At 40.5% G+C, this 27085-nt stretch overlaps 1 protein-coding gene across 1 annotated transcript in view; it reads left to right on the plus strand.

Annotated features, from left to right (window-relative positions):
- Nucleotides 1–4346: 4346 nt before the first annotated feature.
- LOC137852544 (ubiquitin-conjugating enzyme E2 E2) overlaps nucleotides 4347–27085 on the plus strand; it is a 211639-nt gene continuing 188900 nt past the window's right edge. Inside the window, exons 1-3 of the mRNA XM_068674357.1 lie at nucleotides 4347–4709; nucleotides 8470–8658; nucleotides 16624–16674. Coding sequence (XP_068530458.1) covers nucleotides 8483–8658; nucleotides 16624–16674 — 227 coding nt within the window. The 5' untranslated portion in view covers nucleotides 4347–4709; nucleotides 8470–8482. The remainder of the gene's footprint in view (nucleotides 4710–8469; nucleotides 8659–16623; nucleotides 16675–27085) is intronic.

A 27085-nucleotide genomic window follows, 5' to 3' on the forward strand; every position in this document is an offset into this window, starting at 1 on the left:
CCCTGTCTTAAAGAAAAATCCAGACTTTCAATAAGGACATGGAAGCAAGTTAGTACATCTCCTTCCCCCCTATCCCTAATATGTTTTACCTTTATTCTTTACAATCCTGGATAGTGATGCACCTGAGAGCCATGAGGATCTCTGATGCTGCATGGTTATTGTCCCAGTTGTTTCTTCTGGTTCCAGCTGAATGACAGTGGGAGCTGTTCAGCTTCTGAGCAAAGGGGAGGAGGAGGAGCTGCAAATTCTTATTTTTTTAGGTGAGCACAGAGTGAAAGAGATCTTAAATTGTTTGCATCACAACTTACAACTCTTTTCATATTTAATGGCTTGAAAAGATTAAGGTGAATAAATTCTAATAATTTGGGAGTTTACACTATTGTAGAGCAAATAAAGAAGGCTAGTAATAACTTGTCTCTGTGCCCACACAATCGTTTTACTTCAGAATGCCATGAAAATACTTTAAACAGATTTCTGTCAAGGCAGTATTTGAATAATAGGCTTACCTGGTGTTCAGGATTCAATCATGTTTTCTATGACACAGGGTGTCATTTTTTCAAGGATGAGGACATATGCAATTAACTGAAAAATCTAATAAAATTTCTGTTGCAGATACCTTCCAAAAATCTGTCCTTGCTACTCCACTTCATTCTACATGAAGATAGCTGTAAAACAAAATGAACACAAAGAATCCCCATCTCTGAATCACTCAAACACTATTTCTTCAGACACATCTTCAGAAGGTTTCAGCGATCAGAGTAACTCTGAATTTCAGTTTACATTTACCAACATACGGTGTGGCATTTGGCCAAGTAGTGACAAAAGCAAAGCAGGATCATAGAAAAAAAATATATTAAAAAAAAAAAATAGATGCACTGTGAAAATAAGCTAACTACAAATAGGAGGAGAAATTATCAGGGAGAGTAAAAAGAACAGAGAACAGGCCAGGTCCTCTGGACTGTCCTTGTGGCTTTGTGCCATCACAATAGGACAAAGAAAGCCAGCTATGGAAGAGAAATCCCTTAACAGCATAAAGCTACTGTAGAGACATGCCATTCTGTATTTCCCCCTCAACTCAGGATGAAGGGCAGGAGGGATGGCCTGCTACAGAACGCTGCCCACTATCTGCTGTGGCGCCCAAGATGCATCAAATACATTAAGCAGCAGGGAAGAAATAGGGAGAGGGTGACACAAGCTGGGATAGCTCCTGCAGAGCTGACAGTGAAATAAGGTAAAGAATGAAAAAGGCACTGTCATCCTCATTGCTCCAATCCTCTGCTGACAATGGTTCAGATGGATGAAATGATCTAGCTCATCATGGTTTGACTGAAAGAAACTGACAGAACAACAGGACACTCCATGGATAATTGAATACCTTCAATCTCACTCTTTAATATAAAACATTAAAGTTTTGAAAGTCAGATGCTGAGAGTTGCTGTTATATTTTCAGCACCATCAGAGTTGAGATACTTCCTGGTCTTTCTCTAACTCAAAAAAGAAAAAAAAAAAATCCCTTCAATTTCATTGGCCAAGCACGCAATTTTTTTACCAGTTATAACTTGATCATGATGTACATTTACCAGCTTAAATAGCACTATTAAAAGGATTTCCCATTTTAAATGTGAATGGACAATAATTCATAAATGCAGAAGAAACCTCAAAGTTGCATTTTTCTATTTCTTAATTTGACATCTAACAATAATTCATCATTTAATTTCCATGTTTTTTTAACTGAATAAAGATGGGTGAAACTTGCCAGAGATGAGATCTCAGTACAGCTAAATATGTCTAAAAATCTAAATTGATCCAATACATCCTCAAATTAAACACTCTTAAATGGAAACTTGGCTCAGGTTTCTCCAACTTCATGAATTTTGATTGATGTATCTGTCCTCATAGCAGACACTCTAAATCAAGAGGCCTTAACAAAAGTGTCCTTAGCTGTAACGGTCTGACAGCGTGACTATCTGTGCCGGGTGAGCTGAACCCTGGTGTGCTTCTCTGAGGAAGCTGTAAGCTTCTGTGTGAGTAAAGGTTGGTTTGGATGTGTCCGGTATTGTAAATAGTGTCAGCTGCTAGAAACCACACAAAGCTGAGCAGGGGAAAAAAAAAAAAAAAAAAAAAAAAAAGTGTAACCCTCCAGCATGGGTGAAACACTGGAGTATTGCATCCAACTTCAAGAGGGCCAGGATTTCACCTTGTGTGATCTAAACTGACAACAGCCTTCCAGAGAATTTTAAATAACACAGTGTGGTACAACCTTTAACATCTGAGGGCCAAATGCATTATTTCAAAAGGTCAAAACGATAAATATGGGATCTGTTTACTACCCTGCCCTCTTCACTTTACCACTGCGTAGGTAGGGCTCCTTCAAAACCTTCATTTCTAAAATCACACAGCACACCTCAGCGTGCGTGTCCTGGTCATGAGGCAGGACAAGCCTTCTCCCTCGTTTGGTTGCCCTTAATTTAAGCTACCGTCTAGGGCTTTGGGCCAGAGGTTATGCACCAAAAGAAAAATCAGGGCCTGACTCTCAATGACTCAAACCCTTCATTTGGTGCTGGAACACTTCAGCACTCCCTTGATTTTTTTGGCACGGGGAATTTGTGACCCAGATTCTGGGACATGGTCTGGCCCCATCCTGCCCCTGTCTGAATTAGGCTATTCACGGCTCTCCTCCCTCTGTGCTTCCTGTGGATTCTAGCAGAAAAGAAGAGAGATAATGAAGCACACCGAACTGTCACTGAAGTGAAGTCCTGACACGGGCTGAGGAGTTTCAATAGGAGGGGTATTCTAACAGGCAAATGTACGCCTCCTTTAAGGTACCTTTAAGCGATATTAAGGAAATGTGGCTGGAGACTCATTGAGAAGTGTATTTCATAGCTTCCTGGATGGCTTTCAGGAGGTCTGTTTTGGAGTGCCTGAAAGAAAAAGGCACGCTTTCAATGATTTTAGAAAAGGGAACCGTGATGTCAAGAGCATGTAACGCAGCCAGCAGCCTTCCAGCATGATAAGAAGCACTGCTTGCAGAAGATCTGCATTGTTAAAAATATTTTTATGCATCGTATTCTGTTGATTACTTAGTTATTAGGGCTTGTAGAAGTCAACACGTGTCCACTGATGGAAACCCACCTCGATGACATGAGGGGCTCATTAGAAGCAGGGAAATGTACTGTAAATGCACATGAAATGGGTAGAACTAGCTGACTGCGGCGTTTTTAAGTTTAGGTGAAAACGTCACTGGGATTATTTAACAATGAAACAGGAAGAGACAATAAAGCAAGTTATTTCAAAACAATTTATCAACAAAGAGCAAGATTAATTTTATGTACAGAGAAACTGCAAAAATCACTTCTGCTCTCCGGATATAGCATGAGAGCCGGGTGCCAATAAAGCTCCTAATCCTTAAACGTCTCGGCAGCGCTTCAAGTTCTCAATTTCTGTATGTTTGGGAGCACGGACTCCACCTACACTGTAACCATGAGTCAGAAAAAGTATAATGCCCTGCAGCTCAAGCAGGGAGAAACTTTTCCCTTTTGCATGCGGGATGGCAAGAAGGCGTTCGTCAATTCCCTTTCGCCGTCCAAAAGGGGGAAATATTTTGACTCCTCGAGCCGTGGCCGGCGTGTTGGCCGACACAGGTCTCGATGAAGTAAAAGTTGACAGAGCACAGGTGAGCTCCGCTCGCTCGCTACGCCCGGAGCGAAGCAGCGGCGGCGGCCCAAGGCTCTCCCTCGGCTAGGCCAGCGGAGCCGGCTCCCTGACAGCCCCGGGGGCTCTGCCTTCCCCGGGGGAGCCTCTCGGGGGGCAGCTCTGCCCCGGCCTCCCCTCACCTGGCCGCCGCCCCCAGACCCCCGCAGCCCCTTTGGGAGCCCCGGCCCCGGCCCCGCGGGGGGCTCGGGCACCGTGGGGGGGTCCCGCGGAGGAAGGGCCGCCGCTGGGGGGGCCGGGGGCGGACAAAGGGGAAAGATGGGCGAACAAAGTTGGCCCCGCGGATGCCGCCCCCCCTGCCCCGTGGCCGAGCCGTGCCAACCCTGCTCCCCCGGCCCCCCCCGGCTCCTTCCTCCCCGTCCCCGCTGACCCCGCCCCGGCCCCGGGCTTCCCTTTAACGCGCGCTCCCGCGGACGGCTCTTCCCCCCCCCCCCCCCTTTCCTTTCCCCTTCCCCCGCCCCAGCGGGAGCGCGCACCCCCTTCCCCCACCCCCTATCCCAAAGCGCGCTCCCGCGCGCCCCTCCCTTGAGCGCCCGGGCTAATTGGCTGGCGGGGGCGCGCGCGCGCGCTCCCTGCCTCCCTCCCTCGCTCCCCCCCCCCCCCCCCCCACGCGGAGGGAGGGGGGCGGAGAGAGAGAGAGGGAGCGAGGGAGCGAGCTCTCGGGGGCGCGCGCGGCGGAGGCGTCGGCGTCGGGGGCGCGCGCGCGCGCGTCCTCGGCGGCGGCGGCTTCACTTCTCTCCGGGCAGCGGGGGCAGGAGCGGCGGCGGGAGCAGCAGCAGCAGCAGCACAACAGCGGCCGCCGCCGCCGCGGCTCCGGGAGGGGGGACAGAGAGAAGAAAGGGAGGCGAGCGGCGGGCAGCCGGGGTAGGGCAGGGCAGGGTAGGGCAGAGCGGGCTCATGACTCAGTGACCGGCCGCTGCCCCCTTCCCAGCCCCTCGCCCGGCCACGGATCGTCCCGCAGCCCCGCAGCAGCGAGAGCGACCCGCGCTCGCCCGCAGGTAGCAGCCCCCCCCCATCCCGCCCCGGTCCTGCTCCCCCCTTCATCCTTCCCCCCCCCCAACTCTCCCCTCCCCTCCCCATCCGTTTACTGGCGACCCTCGGTCCCCACCTTCATCCCCCGTCTCCCCTTTTCCTCGCACCCCCCCCAGCGCTGCCCCCCCTCCCTGTCACCCCCTTTCCCAGCGCTGCCCCCCCCCATCCGGCCCCATCCATCCCCTGGCTCCAGCCTCCATCGCTCCCCGCCCCCCCCCCCCTCGCACCCCCTCCAACAACTCTCCCCTGGCCCCGCTGCCCCCCGACACCCCTCTCTAACCCCCCAAGTCCCCCCCTCTCCTCCCTTCCCCCTCTTACCCCCCCCAGGAGCCCCGCTCGCCCAACCCCCTCCCGTGCCCCCGCCGCCTTCCTCTCTCAGTCTCCTCCTCCTCCTCCCCCCCGCTCCTCTCCCTGCCCTGCCCCGGCAGAGGTGCGGGGAGCACCGGGGGTGTCCCCCCTACGCGTGTACGGGGCCGGGGGGGGGGGCCACGGGGCCGGGTTGCCCCCGCGCTCCCCCCCCGCTCCTTTGCGCTTCCTACTGGAGATGGAGGAAGGCGGCTGCTGCTGCTGCTCGCCGCGGACCCCGGAGTGCCCAATTTGTCTCCGCTCCTAGAAAATTAGGGGCGCCTTGGGAAGGCAGCATCGCCAGCTCGGCCGCCCGCGGGACCTTTCCTTGCCCTCCGGCTCTTTTCCCTCCGCTTGCCCGGCAGGGCAGGGAAGGGACGGTCCCCGCGGCTAAATATGACAGGGGCCGGCTCCTTGGGACCCCCACGGCTCGCGATTTGCCGTCGAGGCAGCGCTTGTAACCCCCGGCTGTGCTGAATCATCCCGCGGGGTGCTGACCTCGCAGCCCCCTCCGCCCACCCCTGGGATTTTGGGGGGGGTCCGGGGGGTCCCGATCCCCGCAGCCCCTCCCGGCACCCCGCAGCCCCTCGCCCCCTGCCCCTACTCTCCGGCTTCAGGCAGCGCCTCGCGTTTCTCCGCCTGGCTTCGTGGCAGCGAAATGTTTTCCTGATGCCCTCGTTGCCCGCTTGATTTATTTATTCCCCCCCCCAGTTTTCTTATTCGTACCTGCGTTTGTCTCTTCAGTAGGACCGCGTTTGAGGTTTCTGACTTGGGGCCCTTTAAAAGGCACTTTGCTGAGCATCCCTGGAGCTGTGCGTTATTGCTAAAACTGCAGATATCGGGAGGAGAGGGCACGGCCAGAGTTGTCTGGGTGTCAGGAAAGGGGAACAGAGAGAGGAGAAGGGGGTGGAGGGAATAAGAAACTAGCCAGACATCGAGTGACAGATTTAAGCATTTTCTTGCTGTAAATGCTGGCATTACATGTTACAGTAATTATATGCTCTGGGCTACTGTTACAGTGTTTGTCTGCTGGATAGTAACCTGAACTTATGAAGTGATACAGTTGTTTTGGGATAATAGTAATATTTATAGCCGAGATTATTCGCAGCAGATGTCCTATGCGTATAGGCTTCATTAAAAATGCTTTTAACTTTCTGGCCTGCAGTGTTAAAGCATATGTACGTCGTGGAGGGAATTTTCTCTTTAAAATTAAATGTATTAAGCAAAGATCAGAACTAAAATCTAAAGTAAATGAAGGCCATCAAAAGCTTTATTAAAAGAGACCAGATTGTGTTTTAGCTATATGTTGAAGACTGGTATCTACTATTGAAATTGCATTATAGATATTAAGTGCGTATCTTGACTCGTCAGAGTAAGGTACTTCTGTGTTTTATTACCTCTAAATCTTCTGTTTCTTTTATCTTAACATCTGACAAGCAGGATCTAAATATCTAGACATTAACCTGTGTACATACGTGAATTGCATTAATATGTCATAGCTGTACCATACGGAAACTTGTTCTGCTAAGAATGAACAATTTTTTAATTTTTGTGTTAGGAATCAAACCCGCCATTATTTCGGTTATCTCATGCAGCAGGCTGGCTGTTGTGTTTTATTAAAAATTAATACATGAAAATATACTTCAAAAATATTATTTCAAAAATGAAATCCAAATGTAGCATAAGCTGATGAGGGGAAAGCTTGTACAATATCCATCACTAGCGTCTAAACATTTTGAATGTTTCAGACGTTCAGGTTTTCCTTTCTGTTTAGCTTCATCAATTAGACCAAAAAACCCTTAATTCCTCCTGAAGCTAGTTGGATTGAGCTGTGTGAATAATGCCTGAAAAGATTAGTTCTTCCCCTCCGCGCCATGTGCTGGTTGATAGCATCAGACTTTGGCAAGGCTTCTGCAGGACAGGAGCAAATTTATTTTGTTACATGCATCTGTAACACTTAGGCCTTTTTTAAAAAAGTGTCCTTTTTAACATAACCCTGTTGGCATCGATGTTACTTTACTTTTCCTTTGCTGCCTCTTTCCATAAATAAGTGCAGCGAGACAAACTTTGTTTAATCCACTGAGCGAGAGTGGCTGAGTCTGAGCCTGCAGTCTTTTTATTCTCCCTGGAGAGCATATTAAAACATATAATCGTCAAGGTGAATGGTTATGTTCTTAATTGTGATGGTGTCTGTACATAGGTAAAAGGAAAAGCAAGTCGAAGTTCACAGCAATTTAAAGCTTATTGTGTATGAAAGAGCAACCTCCTGATTCAGACAGATTTGATCAGAAAAACCACCCAGATACATGGGGATCGCGTGGGTGTAAGCGAGTAACGTTTGGGCCTGTGTGCTTTCAAGGTGGCTCATTTGTAACAGAGGAAGATAGATAAAATACATCTATAAGCTGTGGATGTGGAAGGAAGGACAGTGTGTGTTTTTTTTTTTTTTTTGTGTGAAATTTTCTAACAGTCATTGCCACCACATATGCTAATTTACTAGGAGTTTTTCATGGACATCTGCCCTTCATTAGAGCAGTTTGAAGAGTCATGACAGCTGTAACAGTGGGCTTGTAATTCCTCATCTGTTGGCATATTGTTAGACTATTTAAAATGAAGGAAGAAATGAAAATAGCTAACTAGTATCAGAAGCGTGCAAATAAAGTGTTAACTTGACTTCTGGAAATATACCGAGATTTCTTGTTGCTTGTATTCCCTGACAGCTTTGTTGTCTCATGCCGCTTGAACAGAATTTGTCAGAAAAAACTTCTTGCATCCCCTACCAGCGTGCTTACACTCTAGCAGCGTACCGTTGCAGTAAACACAAACAGATCTGTGTTAGTGCCTTTTGGTTCTGTGAGTGTTTCCATCAAGCATGCCAAGATGTGGATTTTGTAATGTGGAAACCCACATTATAGACTTGGAAAGAGCCCACAGGTTTATTTCATATGGGATAGCAAAGAGTCTTAAGATAGTCGTAGTTCTTGGTTTTTAACAACTGTGCTGGCTATGGACTGGTGGCGTGGTGATGAGAAAGTTAACTTATGATATGGCCGAGGGGTTGGAAAATCTCATTTACACAAATGGTATTATACTTGCACAATCATGTTTCCTACTTAACTACAATAACTTATGACTTTCATATATAGAGAGGATGGGCTTGTTATTCATTTGTTACGGGACTTAAAATGACCAATTCCTGAATTATTGTTAGGATTTTTATGGCAAAATTCTACAGTACCTCAGTAATCTTAGTACTAAAATGCACGCATTTCTATATGAAGACCTAAATCTTGTGCACTATTTCCTCGAGGGGTGCAAGAAATATTGTTGGACAGCTTCTTCTGAAAAAGCTAACTTTTGTTATTTGTGGTTTTTTTTTAGTGCAGCATCTGCCATGTCTACGGAGGGGCAGAGAGTTGATGATAGTCCAAGCACTAGTGGAGGCAGCTCTGATGGAGATCAACGTGAAGGTGTTCAGCAGGAACAAGAAAGGGAGCAAGTTCAACCCAAGAAAAAAGAGGGCAAAATATCAAGCAAAACAGCTGCTAAACTGTCAACTAGTGCTAAAAGGTACAGCATTCTGTTTCTCTACCTTTCTCATTTTTTCGCTGGCCATCTATGTATGTAGAGGTTCAGTATATTCATTCTCTTATTGTTTTATTATAACATTATTGTGTCAGTGTAATAGTCTTTTGAGGCTGGTCACGATAATGAGACCTGTATATTTTTTTCCTTTCTTTGACAGATTGGCTCTTTCACATGGTTTTAATAGTAGCTTGCATGATAAAAGCTGACATTTTTTTATTGCTAGTAAAACTCAGACAGTTTTGTAGCCTTATAAAATATATCTCTGTATGTGTATGTATGACTGATGTTGAAACTTGTCAGTGTAACTTACAGTTAATTAACCATAAACATTTCAGACAGTTCAGTAACTCAGCATGTTAGGACTACCGTAATACCTATTGCTGTAAAGTACTGCATTTCCTTTTCCCAGATGGTCAGGTCAGAGATATTTGAGTGAACAACAAATGCATGTTGGTTTCATTACTTTAAACTGTGGTCTGTTTTAATGCCCATTGCTTTTCCGTCTCTTTTCTGCTTGAAAGGTGGATTTGTGAAATAGCTATTTAAATTATTCTAAACTATCATGTCAATTCCCAGATAATGACTGTCATGCTTGGACCAGCCAGAGGGAACTTACAGTTTAGTGTTGTTCCATCAGTACGCGTACGGGTGTTAGTCCAGGCAGCAGAATTCAAATTGGAGTGTAGTGATCATAGCTAAACGCTTCTAAAAGAATCTGATGAGACCAATTCTGCAGACTGTCCTGATGAAGAATTCCCAGATCCTGTTTTTCACTAATTTAAGGCGGTGTAAACTGCAAGAAAAAACATTGGAGTTGTGCCACATGTAAAGGAGAAGCATCGAGGCCCTGTCACTGTAATTTATAACACATGCTCGTAGGAAGAGGCCATAAATGCCGGTGTATGAGCATGTGTCTACATCTCATCAAGATTCAAGCCTGTGTCTTGGCTTAGTCTGGCCCCTACCATTTGCTTACTTCTCTGTCCTGAACTCTTCTGTCTTTCTGGTGTAGTGGAAAATGCATTTTCTCCTGCTGCTCTCCTACCACAGGCACCTGCCTTACAGCTAGCCTCTGTGAGGCCTCTTTTTTTTTCTTTTTTTTTTTTTTTTCCCCCTATTAGATGCTTTCTTGAGACCCATTCCTACTATGATGCTGTTTGGAGATTACCTAGTCATGTTGATTGTGGGATAGCTGGCAATGTTTCTTTTTGTGACTAAAGAAAACAAAAACGAAACAACTTTCACTTCAAAGTGTGATGTTATTCATGTAGTTAATCCTCATAGTCGTTATCATTTCTGGGCTTCTTCTCTTTTGTCTGCTTCCTACTATTGTTATTTCACAATATTAAGAATATTAGATTAGACAGGATTTTTAGGGTCATAAAATCCAGTTTTTAACATCTTTAGTAAAAAGTCCCTGTATTCTGAACTTTGTACAACGCCTAATGTGATGGTGCTGCAATTCTGACAAGGGCCTGTGGACACTATCCTATTAAAAAATTAATAACGATATGTCAGAAATTGGTCTATTAATCTTAGCTTTGTATCTTCAAAGCTTAGAGCTTTTATCAACACGCATTTCACAGTGATAAAATTACTTAAACCTTTTAAAGTTTAATCATATCTGCTTATGGTTCTGCTGAAACTAATTATGCCAGCTGCTGACATCAGTATGTTTGCCAGTTAGGCTCTAAAGCAAGTTTCGCATGTTTACTAATATTGAAGAAAAGCCTTTGATTCTGCATTTTAAAAGCTGAGATGATTTTTATAAATATGAGAGTTCTATAGAAAAGGATATAATAAATAATACTTTTGAAAAAAAATGTATTTTTAGGAGCGCTGGTTGTCATAGTGCTGTGTAGAAATCCCAGCAATGTAGTCTTTATAGTAGTATAGTGGTTTGTGTTTTCTTTAATAGTTGTATAGTGTTTTTTTTTGTTGTTTTTTTTTTTTTTTTGTAGTATTCAGTAGTTTGTGAGTGTGTTGGAATAACAACAACCTTTCCATAAACATTCTTAATCTGGTCAGGCTTTCGTGTTACTTGTTGTTTTTGTTGTTGTTTGCTTTTTAATTAAAATCACTAAAGCCTGAAGAAAGGAAAATCAGAAATTAAAGTAGAGAGGAAGAAGAAGGGAGTAACATCAAGAAAGGAAAAATATATTATTGCATATTGAGGAGTCTGTGCCTATGTGGATGTTTTATATGGACAGTTTCTATACTACTCATTTTTGTTCATTAGAAATGAACAATATTGTGGGAATAAGGCTACATTCCGTCAATTGGAATGTTGTTTTTGGCCAGGTTTAAAAAAGGTGATTTCTTAAAAATTGAAACAAATTGCAGTAAATCTGCTCTCCTAGTGGGGGAAAAAAGACTCCATATAAGCTTAGCAGCATTTTCCTTCATTAGCTTTGTTAACTACATGTATGGTTTTGTATGGCATTACACTAAGGTGACAATAATCTTCATGTAGATAAGTGTCAACCCTGCTGAAATCAGTAAAAACCCCAAACAGCAGAGCATACAATAGTTAAGGCTTTTGTCAAAATTCCTTTATTTCTATTTAGAACAGAGTGCTAGCAAGTTAAGAGAAAATCTTTCTTTGGGCTTTAATTTGCAGACTACAGGCTTGGTTCTAACCTGAATTTGGAAGCCACGTTTTCACACTTGAAGAGCTTTTGCATGCATCTGGAATTGTAGTCACAGTAGTTTTGGATTACATTATGCTACCTAGTGTATGTAGGATTAGAATTAAGATTTGTGCATTTGTAGTTGGAATAATTCTGTTCTGCTTTTTATTTGAATGTTTATGTAGTCAATTAGATTTACTTTCAAAGAATTTCCAGTCGTATTGACTTTATATAAGTCAAGATTTAGCAGTGCTCTTTCTTTCGCTGTGTAAACATAGGCTGCTACCTTGTCTTGCACAGGAGTGTACTACACCAGCAATTTAATGCTTTCCAAAATGATTTTATTATGAAGGATATATGAGACTGCTTGAATTTGTATTTAAGTCACAGCAATTTTTTTTTTCTTCTGTTAGCATCACCATAGATGGCATCAAGAAGGCAGAATGCCATCACAAGCTGCCCTTCTCTGTTAATAGTTTTAAGGCTAGCTGCTATACAGGTGTAATAGCTTACAGCATATGTCGTACAGTGTGCTGGTCCTTCAATTTTCCTCACCCAGAGGGCATCACCCTAAATAGCAACCTTTCTTACCTAACATGTCAAGATTGAGAAACTCACTGCATATCACAATTACAGTTCAGACACGGAATTGAATTGCTGTCCTTGAAAACAGCAGGCATCTTGTTACCTCTTAAGCAGCAAATCTTAGCCTGACCTTTGGATTGAGAGAAGTGTAACCATTCTTGGCTGACACAGTAGCTCAACAAATAAATGTATTGTTTTGCTTGGCTCCTGAAGTTGATAGTTGAAAATCTGTCAACCTTAGTGTCCAGTCTTGGATTTCTTTTTATAAATATCTGTGCTTACAATGAATTGTGAACTCTAAAACTTCAGTTGTAGGCTTTTCTTGTTACGTAGAAATAGCAACTAGGTAATGCATTAAACTTGATTAGAAATCAAATTAAAATGAGCTGTTTTTTCACCCTTTTTTTGTCCTCAGTGAAGTTTATCACAGCACTGTTTTAAGGGATTATAGGAATTATTTAAGGAATTATATTTAGCATGTTGAATATGGTGGAAAAATTGAGTGCTTTTTCTTATATGAAATATCCTTGTTATTTACATATGCATCTAATATGAAAGAATGAGTACTTCTCTTCCTTCATCATGAATCTAACCATCTTGGTATAAATTTCATGCTCAGTCACAGTTCCTGTAAGATTGAAATTTATACTAGTGGTTGCATTTCTTTATAACATGTTCTTCAGTAAGGTGCATTCATTCACATAACTTTTATGCATAAAGAGGTATGCATTTTAGAAAAGTAGATGTGGTAAAATAGGTTATTGTTATTAGTCCTTTCTTGCTGCTTCTTCCATGAATTATATCAGGGAATCCTCTAACATGTTCAGTTCTCCCTTAGGTTTAGAGAACTTTAACTGTTTCAAGAAGGAAACACCAGATAGTCCCCCTAGGCTTGGAACAGCAGTAAATATATGTCTGTAAGAATTAATAATATCTGAAATCCACAATGTACTCTCATGCTTCTGAATTTAGGGGTAAATTAACCTTTGCACTATTTCTTGAAGGCAAGTATGCTTGTTCTTTCCCATTAGTAAAGTGAAAGGAAAACACAGTAATAGTAATTTATATTTATAAATACATTTATTTATATATTTATTTATATGGAGAGAGGGAGACAGGCAGAGGTCAAATGACTTCTTTTAAGATCAAACAAAGAGCATCAGATCTGACATTGCAGATTAAATGTCCTGTGTGTACAGCTCAGGGCTTTGATTACCAGAGAGACTTCACATACACACCTCCCCCCATCCCCCAAATATATAGAGTAGACCAGAATGTCATTAATTTAAATCTAAAGTGTGTGCGTGTGTATAATTATTTTAATTTAGAGTCCTTTTTTCACTCGCTGACATAACTCGACATAACTGTACTTACTGAGCCAGAAAATACAAAGAAAGAAGTGCCAGAGAGGACCCTGCAAAAAATGTCATGTTGCCAGAGGCCACACGCTCTCGCGGTGAACCCTCTGTGGTCAGCAAAGGAAATGAGGCACATCCTCTCCTATGCCAGATTCTGAAGACAACTCAATGGAGATATGAAACAAGTGCCAGAGCAGTGGAATAACTCATGCAGACAAAGGCTAACTTGCGCATCGGAGGTCTCTGTCAGTGCAGGGCTCTCCGGGATGTTATCTGGTGATTTAATTGTAACTTTGAATGCCGTGACATGTGAACAAGCTATTGCATGTCAGCTGCTCTACAGAAACTGTTTATGAATGTGCTCTCAGCATGAATGCAAGGTAAATTAAAGTTGCAACAAAGGAATTGTAAGGTGTATATATTAATTTCAGTTTGGATATGCCACAGAGGAGGAGAATAAGCATGGAGTACTTGTTGAGGAGTAGTTGATGGACAGTATCATATTAATGTTGCAGCTTGTTTGTGTAATAACAATAATCATGAATGAAACATCGCTTTATCTTAGATGCTTGCTAAAGCAATTAGGACTTCTGAACAAAAATAGAAGTATCATCTGATCAATTTTTATTGCTTGAAGCAGCAAGGTGTTTTGTTCTTGCTTCCTGAATCACGGGAAAAGCTTGATCTAGGATTATTTCAGTGCTCTTGGCATTTGAAATTAGATTTTTTTTTGTTAAGCTAGAGCAGAGGGAGAAAAAGAAAAAGCTCTGTACCCATTTCTTTGCAGAATTGAAGGGAAATGGACTAGGATTTAGGAGGATGATTGGAAGGTTTTTGGTCTAGGGCTTAAGCTACACTTGCCAATCCATTCTTGATGTCTCATGGGCTCGTAGTAATGCAATGAAATATTAACTGCTCCTATTATTATATGTAAAGCAAAGGAATCATCCCTGACTGAGTGGAAGTTCAATGCCATCACTTGCTAACTTCCCAAAAGGCAGAAAAAAAACAAAGGAACCCATAAAACATGAAATTGAAGGAGGTTTCATGCTATTTAAATTTTCTGTTTTGAATTTGCGACAGCATAAATTTCAAAAACGTGGTAGAACTATGTCATAGACAGAAGAAATATTTTCAGCATCTCCCACAGTTGTAAGATCTTCTCTCTTTTAAAAGGTGTAAATTGTTAGGATTGTTTAAAAAATCACTGGATTTAAAAGAAACATAAATGTTTGGTGTGCTTGGACTAATCAGATTTTTCTTTCTAAAAAAGTTGTTGGGCTTGCAGTATTACTACAATGACTTACCGCAAATATTGATTAAGCAGCCTCTGTTTGTATCTTTACAAGAAAAAAAAAAAGATACTTATTGGTAAAATTCTACTTCCTGAAGATGCAAATATTTCAATGAATAGAATAAACAAATAAGCGTTGAATTTGTTTCTCTCTACAGGAGTAACTGGTGTTTGTATGTAGGGCTGGGTTGGACAGGGGCTGGAAGAAAAGCTAATAATGTGTCTGAAAGACTGTTTTTAATCTTTTATTAGACCAGCCAACATAGTTGAAAAGATTAGTACTTCTACCTAACAATCTTACCGATGTATGTCCTAATTATTTCAGAATGTGAATGATAAAGAGTTGGATTTTCTGGTTCAGGCCAATTCCTCTACTGCTTTTGGTTTGTTGATTCATTACAGCCATAAAATCAACACATACTGGCATAAGGGGAATTTTGATAGTGGCTGTGAGACTCCTTAGCATGTAAGATTGTATTTGGATCTTGACATTATGTAGAGAATTAGTGTAAAGTGCTCATTTCCATGTTATATGTGCCAGTATATGTGAATGTTTATTTTGAGATACTTTTTTTTTTTTCTCCTGTATTTATTTGCAAGATGGGTGGCAGTCATTTTTAACAGGATGTGTATGTGCTTCATGTCAGACCTGAGATCTTTGGTTGTGGCTTGAGCACCTACATGTGTCTCAGGAATTTGAGTGGTGTTACCATTTAGGTTTTCTTTCTTAGTGTGGGGAATACAAGGAGTAGTAATCTGCTCCCATAGTACATGAAATCTTGAGCAGGAGAAAGGGAGAAGAAAATACGGAGGGAATACTGTCTTTCTTTTCCTTCTTCCTTCTACTTCTAAGTGTTTGTGCTTTTGCCCAGAAATAGCAACCTATAAAAAAGGCCTTGGGGTATAGTTTATAGGGAGAGCGGCCACTGCAGTCCTGCATATGGCACTCTGGCAAATCTTTGGCAAATGTAAACTCCTACAAGCTCCTTTGGGAGCTCAGTGAACTCCTACCATGTACGCTTGCATTTCTATAGAGTGGGAGATACTGACTTCCATGGAGATGCTGGTATAAAGAAAAGGAGCCATATCGCCAGATGTGGTGCAGATTAAGAATTCAAGGGCTTGGCATGGTAATATAAACCTTGTAGTACCCAGAAATCCCTAAGAACTGCATTGCAGTGACTGGAAGAGGATCTCCAGCAGGGTGCCAGTAACAATTGAGCACCGCTGTGTTGGCCTGCACTAGGCCAGTCCAGCCTCAGGCCTGTATTGGTGGCCAGGAGGATGTGGCCGAGCACATGCTCTTAGTTAGGGGATGATGGTGAACTTGGGGGAGCAGTTGATACAGGCGAGGGTAGGGCTGCTGCTCGGAGGGACCTAGGCAGGATGGGTTGACAGGGGACTAAGGAAATTCAACAGCACCCTGGGCTGCGTTAACTGGAGCACAGTCAGTAGGTAGAGGGAATCAATCACTCGCCTTTTCTCACCACTCATTAGGCTGCATCTGCAGTAACCTTTCCAGTTTTGGGCTTCCTAGTACAAAGAAATGGAGCATGTTCAGCAGCAGGGGGGCTTCATAGCAGCCCTGCGACACCTGCAAGGAGGCTATGGAGAAGGCTGGGCCAGGCTCTGTATGTCAGAGCAGGGGTGAGGATGACAGGCAACAATGTTGTACTGACAGAAGGGAAAAAAAACAAACGCTCAACTGCACAAGAGATATCAAGCTAAATATTCTGGAGAGCAAGGCAGAGAACTGTGAGGCATATAGACAGAGGGTAAATGGAGAAGTAAGGTGTATGAGAGCTGAGAACCCTGACCTGTAGGAAAAGCAGGGTTTTGTAGATGGCTGTGCATGGAATAACTCATCTGATATTTGGGTGCTCATTTAAAAAAAAAAAAAAGTCTGTTTTTTAGCACCTTGATCTCAAGCAGTTTCATGAAAACTTATAGCATCAGCTTTCCATTAGAAATGTTAAGAATTATTATTATTAATTGCTGTAGAAATGCTTATGAAGTTGAATGAAATATTTTGCAAAAACAAAGCCCTGATGTCTTTTTTTTTTTTTTCCTCCCCCTCAAGAATTCAGAAAGAACTTGCAGAAATTACATTAGACCCTCCTCCCAACTGTAGGTAAGTTCACATGGATTTTTTTTTTAATTTGGAATATGGAAATAGAATATGTGGAACTGTGGAAAATACATAGAGGACTGGGGTAACTGTATCTACTCCTTTATGGTAATGAGCAGTTTGGGAATAAAAGATTACAGATAACACGTTTGCCTACATACAAAGAATTGATGTGGCATACTTCCTGGTAACAAAAGTAATGGTAAAAACTAATGAAATGTATGATGTGTTGATAGATACAAGGTAAAAATCAAATAATCTCTTATTGGAGGTATTAAATTGACAGCGTTTTTTTGATTCTGTAAAATATAATTTTGGTGGCAGTTACTGGTGTATTTGATTCCTTTTTCTTGCAAATTGTTAACACACTGTGAATATAATGGAGAAGGAAAAATGCTACAAGCACAAACTATTATTAATCTTCTGACTGTGTTTCTGGTGATCGATTATGATAGTGAAAACTTCCTGAAATGGAGGCTATCATCACATATGCTTCCTAATAATTACTGCTTTTCTTTTAAAAAAAAAAATAATTTTGTGAGGTATTTACTTACAGCATTTTTAAAATCTGCTTTGAGAGGATTAATGAGACAGGCCTATAAAACCTCATTGCTTTGCAGCTGGGGTGGTGTGTGGTTGTTTTCAGATGTATGTCTGGGGTTTCTTGCCCATCAACTTGAGATGTGGTCCATGCAGGGCATGCACCAGGGCTGCTCAGCTCTGCTTGGTGGAGCTATGCAGTGGTACTGCTGGCACCAAGCAGTCAGGCACGGAGCAGGTGAGCAGCTCCATCCTGTCCTGCCGGCTGACTCCAGCTGATGTGGTCGCTCACGTTTGTTGTATCGGCGCGGTAAAAGGCAAGATTGATTGAAATGTCTGATTGCACGCAGCTTTTGTAATGAATCCCAGTACATTTCAGTATCGAATTAACTAAGCAACTGGTAGTAAAAATGACAGTTGGCTTTATTGTTTTGGTCTCTTGATAAATGCATGTGTGAGAAAACATTCTAACAAGATTTGATGTGGTTGTGCTGGGTCTCAAGATGTAAGTCAAGTGGCAATGTACTAAAACACTGCATAGCAAAGTATCCTTGCAATAATAGCATTCAAAGAGTATTTCAGTCAATTAGGATGAACAGTTCTTTGCTAGATGAAACATTTTAATAGCTAAGCTGTTCTGTCATACTTATGACTGTGTGCAAGTCCAATCACTTCAAAGCTGTTTCAAACGGCAGGCCTTTACTTACGTGTTGATGACTGATGCCTATTAGTAGATTGATTTGCTGAGATGAATATAAAACTGTAGTCTGTTGTAGAAGAATGTGTATGTCTTTGAACTGAGTCTAGAAGACTTAGTTTTTACAGCAGTAGCATTTGTTCTAGTTTTCTGAATCCTTCCCTTTGTAACAAAGCGGTTGTTTCAGTATACAAAATACTGTTGTTTGCTTTTCTTTTGCTAGCAAATGTAAACTGAGCATTGGCGGTTTTAGTGGAAAGCCCTTTGGTGACTTGCAATTAAAAAAAAAAAGTGAGCTGCAGATTTCCTGTTTTGCTTTGTTTTTGAATTATTTACACTAATGATAAAATAGCAATGAAATGCACTGCATGATGCTGTTTTGCAAAACCAAAAAATTGCATCTAACTTAGTGTCTGCTGTGATCCTGATAGATAACCATTAGTAACTTTACTATTAACAAATATGTTTTATAGTCGATTCAGAATTACTTCATTTAGTTTTATGCTCTGTTGACACAGTCTAAACAGTGTTTTCATTTGAACTTCATCTATTTTCTATTATAGTTAAACATTACAAAATAAATACATCAGCCAGACGTGGTTCTTTAGCATAATGAAGAAAGCCAAGCTGTAATAGAGTATCTCTTTCCCTAAAGTATTGACACATACTTTCTTGTTTTGAGTAAAAGTTAGGTCATTGTTATAAATGGTGGTATCTTTTCAGTTAAGAAGTTATTTCATAAAAATAAGTTCCTTACAAATTAAGGCTGCTTGAAATGGTTGCAATTCTAGCCTAACCTTCACTATGTGTCCTTTTCTATTTCAGTGGGGAATTTTATATATAAAAATAAATCATGCTTGGGCAATAGCAATCTGATAAAGCTCCAAACTAAATGTCACCAGATACGAAGGAAAACGTCATAATTCACGAATGCTATCTAAGCAGATTTTTAGGAACTTTTGATACTCAGGATACTGAGCTGAATTGGAACTTGGGTGGAATATCGTGAGATATGCTGCAAGACTTTCAATTAACTACAGCAAACCAAACCTTCATGTTTGTCTCTTTCTGGGAAGAAAAAAAGAAAATGGAACAATTTCTGTAGTACAGTAGCATCTCTTAATGGCATGGTAGGCTACAGAGTCGATACAAGCTCCAAGGGAGTTGCAGCTTCCACTTCTGCATCAGCTGCAATGTTAACACTTCCCCCGCCTCATCCCCACAAAAAGAATAGGAGATATAATCTTGTTTGCCTGAAAGACAAAAAAAAACAAAAAAGAAGTCTTGCTTGCACATGTGCTTTGTAGTTGGCAGATTATCGCTGCTGCGACTTGCAGCATCTTTTTCCAAAACTATGGAAAGCTGTGGATTTCAGATTTCATTTAAAAACAAACAAACAAAAAAGGACAAATCTATCACATTCCTCTTTAAAAGAGGATTTAATCTTAGATGAAGTCAGGGTTGCCTGTTTACCTCGGTAATGTATTTTGTATGCTGTAGTTTGTATTCTGGCAATAAAAGGAGTCCTATTGACAATCTTTGGATCATTCCCCAGGACTGAGAATATATAATGTACTAAGTGTCAGAAAGTCAGGTCAGGGGGTGTGTGGGAGTTGAGCGGTGTAATCATTGCTATTTTCAGAGGAAGGCATGTAAAATAAAGTCTGTTATACATCACATTTTACAGAAAGAACTGGATGTTTTCTGGTATGTCCCCGTCCCCCCTTTTTTTTTGTTCAGAGATTAATTTACTGTCAAGGAGAGTCATGAATGCTAACCAGGTATGTTTGTATTTTAAGCATTGTGACATTTTAGTTTGTCAGGAAACAATATAGCTAAATTGTAGAGATTTTGCAGCCTGCTCTTTTTTTTTTTTTTTTCTTTTCACCAAAACACCACAACTTCATTGGTAAAAATGTTGCACATCTCCTACCTCAGAGTAATACAGAGTACAACTTTTCTCACAGGTGATAAAACAAACAAACAAAACCCGAATCTTTCAGTATCATTTTCATATGTTGCACTGCTGGAATATGGGACTAGTTGGGAATTCCTGTAGCTAAAATAATGCCTTTTAAATCTTTCCTATATTTTGAACAGCATCTTGTCAAAGACAGCAGATTTCAGAATACACCTATTGTCAGCATTGTATACTATTTCCCTTCTTGCTGGCAAAAGAACATCTCTGTGGCAACTAATACCAATTGGTTACATGGGAAAATAATATCTGGAAAGCATTTCATGTATTTTTAGCTTCTTTCAATCTGAACTTAACAGCTGGAAACAAGGAGAGCCAGCATAAAGCAAATAGCAGCTCTCTGTGGACAACATTTGGAGCAACTGCTCAGAATTTTCCTATTAAGTCATTGTTGTTCCCCATCTTCCTCTTTGTGTTTTCTTTTGATGTCCTCTGCAATAGGTGTCACTGTCCTTCTCTTTTCTGTGTATTTACTGCAATTCCTTTTATGTGTATTCATTTTATTTCTTTTTCCCTGTGGCAATATGGGTGATGCTTGAGGCTCAGAAATAGACTTTAAGCAGCTGTGTAGCATAGTGGACAAATTGACTGATACACATTCCAAAATAATCAATTTAACACCCTGCATGTAGCTTTATCTCTTCTATTCGTTTGGAATCATTACATTAATTCATTGCTTCTTATGCTGTCTGCAAAACTGACAAACAACCAACATATCTGACCCTCGTATTTCAGTTCTGAAAGCCAATCACACTGAAAAGATTGCTAAAATGCAATTCTTCTTGGGGTGATGTAGAGAGGAGTCAAGTGGAGCGGGAAAATTATTTGACTTGGTTTAGGGGGAGAGGTCAGTGTGCCTCATGGATGCCTCTTGTGCTATTAATGACTACATTAAGGCTGACATTCCTATTCAATATTGCTCTGGCTCTGTTTTTGTTAAAATGGTGAGGCCATGATCTTCACAACTCTAAGGGATTACGTGAATCCCGTCGATCTAAGTTCTTCTCTTGGGGCCATTTGTTTAAGCTCTTGCCTCGTAGTACTTTAAAGCTAAGGAGATAGCACGTGTCAGGAGCAGAAAACAAATGTTAGCACGATTTCATAGGAAGACCAGAGGGAAAGGACTTGTCAGTATTACTCCCCAATGCAGAGTGATAGAATTGCAAGGGGTTAGAGCAGCAGGTATGGTCACTATCTGTCATGCTACCCTGGCATACCCAATTCTTCTTCCTTACCTCTTGTTCAAGGTGATTCTCCCTTTTTCCCCATGTGCATACACCCATTTTAATCACGGATGCCCGCATTGCTTTACAGTGTGAGCAAATAGATGTCTTACTGTTTTTTGATTTGGTTTTGTTTGTTTTATTTTAGACCTTGTGCTCATGACATCAGTTTCTTCTGGTAGGGGTTTCACTGAAGGAGAACCTGGGTGCCAAATTCAAGTAGGGAAAAAAAAATCCCTCAAGATGTAGCAGCTTATATCTCTATTTTAAAATAAACTGCTCTCAGCGACTTTGATTGTTTTCGTTAAGGATGCATCAGTTTGTTGCCATAGGCACATGACTGTGATGCATGTGATGCTAATGTGTGAGCAAGATGAAAACTGGAATAAGGAATGCTTTCTTTGAACATTTTTCTTCACAAGCATTTCCAGCTTCCTTGGCATGAATCTGGGCTTTCTTCCTGTTACGTTACATTACCCGTGGAGTTTACCTTCTGCCTATGTAGGCTTACTTTGATCTGCAGTTAATTTTCTATAACCTTTTAGAGAAAGTGTGACACACAACTATATATAACTTCTCCTGGCTGGACCTCTTCAGAATTTATAGCAAATAGCAAAAATTCATCAAAAAGATGAGCCTCGGAGCGGTGATGTTAATGCTCAGGATCCCGTTGTTTTAAATCTGTGAGGTATCGACATTCATTTGAGGCTAAAAGAATGAATGTAAAACCTTTTTAAGTGCACATTACAACTGCTTTATTTTTTAATGTTGATTCCCTTTCTGCCTCAAAAGCAGCAAGGAGCATGTCCTAAGAACAAGTAAATTGATGATTGCACTGGGATTATATTTTATAATAGCAACTATATTACATTTTATCACTTGAGTTTGCACGCCTGTTTTTTTAATAACTATTGTTTTGGATTTATTACCATGATATCTTGAAGTACCTTGGATGAAAAGGGTCAAGTTACATTTTACTATAAAATCTTTTAATTCCTTTTGCTATTTTCTTTTAGGACAATGCAGGAAAGTGTCAGTTGTGCCTTAAGGTTTGAAATATGCAGCTCTACTAAAACATGTTTTAAAAAAATGTCTGTTTTTGACTGTTGAAATGACCTTTTGATGGAGTATTGTTCTTGGAGTATCTGTTATTAAAAATAATGCATGCATGTTTTTTTGTGGGTTTTCCATGTTGTCAAGATGCAGTGTACTTAAGTATCTAAAATATAGCTGATGTTTCTTAGTGATCTGATATCTTGGAAAATGTATGTTTGAGATGAAAAAGTACTAGACAGCACTGTGCTGGCTACTGCCCTTCCCTTTCATAGGTGTAAGATAGCAAAGAAACAAATTACCTATTTTTTTAATTTAATAAACTAAAGCTTGAACCTCCACTTGAGTCATTTTCTGGTTGCTGTAGAGGGGGCGATTTTAGGATTGGCTAGATGCAGCCCTCAGAAGCTGCAGGATCCGTTGCAGGCATTGGTGGCTAGAAGCCTAAGCACTCTTAATGAAGACCACTGGGGAGAAAGGAGGGGGGGGGGGGGGGGGGGGAGCAGTAAAGGGATCCTGCCACTGGCTGCTTGCCAGAACCAGCAACTTCACTCACCCATGACAAAACAAGGAACAGGCTGACAGCACCCATGGGTACCTCCCGGTGTAACAATACCACTGTATTATTCCTGCTAATTCTGCCAGTTTTCTAAAGGTGACCCCTTCTTTCCTAGAAGGAAAAGAGAAGAGAAAACTATTAGCAAAGAATGAAAATAGTTCAGCAAGCATTGTGTTAGTGTACATTTGGAAGAACAAGGGAAAGTCATAACTTATTCCCTGGAACAGCTGAGTCAGAACTATGGGTGGAGATTTAGATGTAATGAGGGGTCATGATGATTGCCCATTCCCTGAAGCAGAAAAAGGCATGCAAGTGCCCAGAAAGGAGTTTATAGGGATGTGGAAGGATCCACGGATCTTTGATATTTGTAGTGTGCTAAGTGTACTAGATAGTTAAAGGTCTAGTTTAAAGCCAAGTATTGGGAAGGTGGAATGGATGATTATGTCAAGGGTCAAATAAAGTAAAACAAAAAAACACTCTAATATTTATGGTGCAGAAAATTCTGAACAGAGATATTTTTCTTCCAGTGGGTTTATATCTGGTTCAGCTTGTCTTTGTAAGCTACACTGTTAGGAAGTATAACAAGGGCAGTCCTCAATGCTTTCTGGTGCAGAATTTTTCAGACTACCTTCCATAGACATTTCCTTTGGCCTTTTTTATTTACCTGAAGAAAAACATTTCCTGCCATCCTGAATGTGGTTTATAACATAAAAATGATATTGTATGCATATGTTTTTGTAATCTCTTCAATACAGCCATCATAAAACACCAAAAACCAACGTCTCCCCACCAAAACCTAAAATAAGTGTGTCAAATAAACAGTCATAGCTTGCCAGCAAGGGAAACAAAACCATGTTGGCTGAGACTTTGCCTTGTTGTTAGGAGACTTCGTAAAGAAATAGTTATATTAGTAGCTATATTATATTATAGTATTAAATTCGGTTAGCTATTTCTGTGGTGCTTTTTTTCTATTTTTTTTTCTAAATGTAATGTAGTGTTTTGTATGAAAAACACATAAGACTCAATTTCTTTGCAGAAATTTGATAGAGCAGAGTTATTTGAAAGTGACTGTAGTAAGTATTGTTGCACTGAACAAGCAGTTACTTACATTTCATAATAATCATGTAAGAAACATGCTTTTATTAGCAACTCATTACCCTTTAGTAAATTACTCATTATTGAATAAATGGGGGAAATGGAAGGTACTTTGTCTGTTGGTTAGGACTGACAGCATTGCTGATAATGAAGTATTTGTTTCCTTAAATAAATGGCACAATCTCAGAAGCGCCGAATGCTGTTGAGTTCAGTACGCCCACATTTGATCAGAATTTGAATTCTGATTTTTAAAGTAATACTGTAAAAATATTTCCTTTTTAAGAAAACTTCAAAAAGGCATGTAAAAAATTTATGATATTTCCTGAATGCCATTGTGTATCTTTTATGTCTGCCAAAGAAAAATTATTATTTTTTTTCCCTTGGGAATCTTAATAAATAAATAACTAAATATTTTTTTTTCTGTTTCAACACCAAGATTCTGCAGCTTTTTAACAGCTGTTAACTTACATACTTTATTCTTTCATCTGTTCGCTTGTTTTGTTTGTTTGTTTATTTTTACATAGACATGACAGTCTAAGGCAATGCTGTAATTTGTCTTTTATTCTTGATATACGCTAAATGTTTACGGATTTAACAATTAATAGTCTAACGAAATAGTTTTCCAAAATCTCCTAGCAGGCAAGCTGCAGTTTAAGAATAAAAAGTCATGAACTAATAACAGAGCATGCTTTACAGCCTTTTGGAAACAAACTATGAAATTGATCTGGGTGCTGTTTTCTTGGTGTGCAATAAAACTTATTTATGCTGTAGTTACACATTTGCAGCTTTCTTACAAGCTTTTTGGGGTATCTAATTGGCTACAGCTTTGAATCATATCATAACACATGCCAAATGTTGCTAATTACAATTAAGATATCTACTTGAAGTAATCTTTGTTTTCCTTTTCTCTGACAATTTATTTTTTCACTTATTTACATGCCTTTAATTTTTCATTTTAACAGTTCTTGCAGCGCTTTAATTTATTTTTGTTTCAAAGCTGTGGAATTGGATTAAACAGGGTTTTTTAAACACTTCCATGTTGCTTGGAAAGAAGCCAGTTACTGTGTATCGGCTTAATAGAAACCATGCTTAGCAGCGCCTCACATATGGCAGCTCGTGTTTGTGTGGTAAGGCATTATGTATTTTAAATATTACCTTTTATATGATAGTCAAATTTATGCCAGAATCTGAAGTTTCCTCTGATTAATGTTAACAAAAATAGCAGAGAGCCAACTGTTTCTGTTTTTTACAGAGAAATATGTAATTAAATACATGATTTACTGTCTGCTGTGCACAAAAGCCGTATTTATGTGGCCTTTATTAACTTGAGATGCATACAGTACCTCGAGAAGGCCATAGGTGAGTGATAATATACTTTTTTTGATGTTTGTAGCCTTTTAATGCTGTAAACATTGTGGAGGCTGAGATGGTGATTCTCTAGCTAAGACTAAAATAGAAGGGTTTGTACCTAATTTAGGAGATTGAGTTATATTTGAAGAATAGGCTGTCCACTGTTACGTCAATTACTGTGAGTAAACACCTGACACAGCTGACAACATAGAGCTTACATCTTTCATGTTTATTTTTTAAGTTTAAAGCTTAGCGTAACAGTTATGAAACCTGGACCTTAGTATGGCCTTTATGAAATTTAGAGCTTTTAAAAGCACTTGTTCTGAATTGCCTGAATGTAGCTAGTCTTCTTATATAAAATCCAGTAGTCTCTCTTCATACAGAATTTTGTTTATCTGAAAATGATGATATAGTTCAATGGAGAAATAGCCAAAAAATTCATTCTTCTGAAATTATTGCATTCCTTTTAGTATAGGTCCACTTTTATAACAGAAGGGCTTTTTATATCTTCAAGATTAGATGATATGCAATTTAACTTTTGTTGGGAAGTCATGGACAGTAATGACTACTGAAAATCTACGTTCTGAATCTAAGAAAGGTGATTATCCTTCTTATTATAATTTTAAAACTGCCAAAGAAAAATCTTTTTTTTCCTGTGATACCAGGGCTGTATTTAATACATTTGTCGTAATTACATGGGTAATGCATAAAAACATGCAGTAACAAAATAAATTTATTTTACATTTTACCATGTTCTAATCCAAAAATGACAAAATAAATGCTTTATTACACTAACTTGTGATTAGTCTGCTAACAAGTAAGAAGGCAGTGTCTAGGACTTTATACTACTGAGCAAAAGAGAGATTTGTGAGTCCTCCTTTACCATAGAAGTGATCCAGAGACCTTAAAATGCTGTGCACTCATTATTTGGTATCTTGGGTAGCCTACATAAGATAAATAAATATATTGCCTATAAAATGAAGCATGTTATATTTCTTCAAAATTGGATGGATAGCATGCGAGTAATGTATTTAATTTCAGAGAAGTTTATGAATTAAATATTAGATGTCTGCCTAGCACAGAATTTCAGATCTCATGATTATAAATAACTGGTTGTTAGGCTCATGGCTGTGGTATTTAGGCTAGGGTTGCAAACCTGAGGAAGTGGGGGGGGGGAGTTTCAAATGTGGGGCTTTCAGTCAGAGTGGCTTCACAGGAAAGCTGGTTTCAGAATTATTATGGTTAATGCAGCACTAGTTGGTGTAGTAACAGAAATCCCGGGTGGGATTTGCTGAAGTTTCCAGGTTAAGCCATTGGTTGGAGTTAACTGGACTTAATCATTGCACAGAAATTTTGCTGAAGTCTCCAGTGTGAAAATGAACTGTTTCCCTTATTTCAGATTTTGCTGGGTAGCTTGAAACAAGTGGTGTTCTTGATGGAATTGCTTTATAGAAGCATGTCTGGCCTCTGACTATTGGACAGACATTAGCATTGATCCATGTTACACTGGGGTAAGTTCACTTTTCTGCAGCAAGCATTGTAGGAAACATCCTGGCTTGCTCATTCACAATTCTTTGTGGGAGTGTGGGCACTGTTATCTCCTACCCAGGAGGAGTGACTTTGGCTGGGTCAGCAACACGCCTGCTTGCACCTAATCTGCAACATTGCTTGCAGAGAATGATCTCCTGGGGTCACTTCGTGCCGAAGGTACAAAGAGCATGTTCTTCATTTTGCCTCTCTCTTTGCTGAGGTTCTTGGATAAGGTCTGCTGTAATTTGGCTCAAAGACAGTAGCTATCTCTAGGGGGGAGGGGAAAAAAAATAATTAAAAAAAAATGAACACCAACACCCACTTGGCCCCCAATTAGCGATTTGTCTTAATTATTTGTGTTCTGTTGCAAATAAAATAAGACCTGTCTA

Source organism: Anas acuta, chromosome 2 (genome assembly GCF_963932015.1).
Source record: "Anas acuta chromosome 2, bAnaAcu1.1, whole genome shotgun sequence".
NCBI classification, from domain to species: Eukaryota; Metazoa; Chordata; class Aves; order Anseriformes; family Anatidae; genus Anas; species Anas acuta.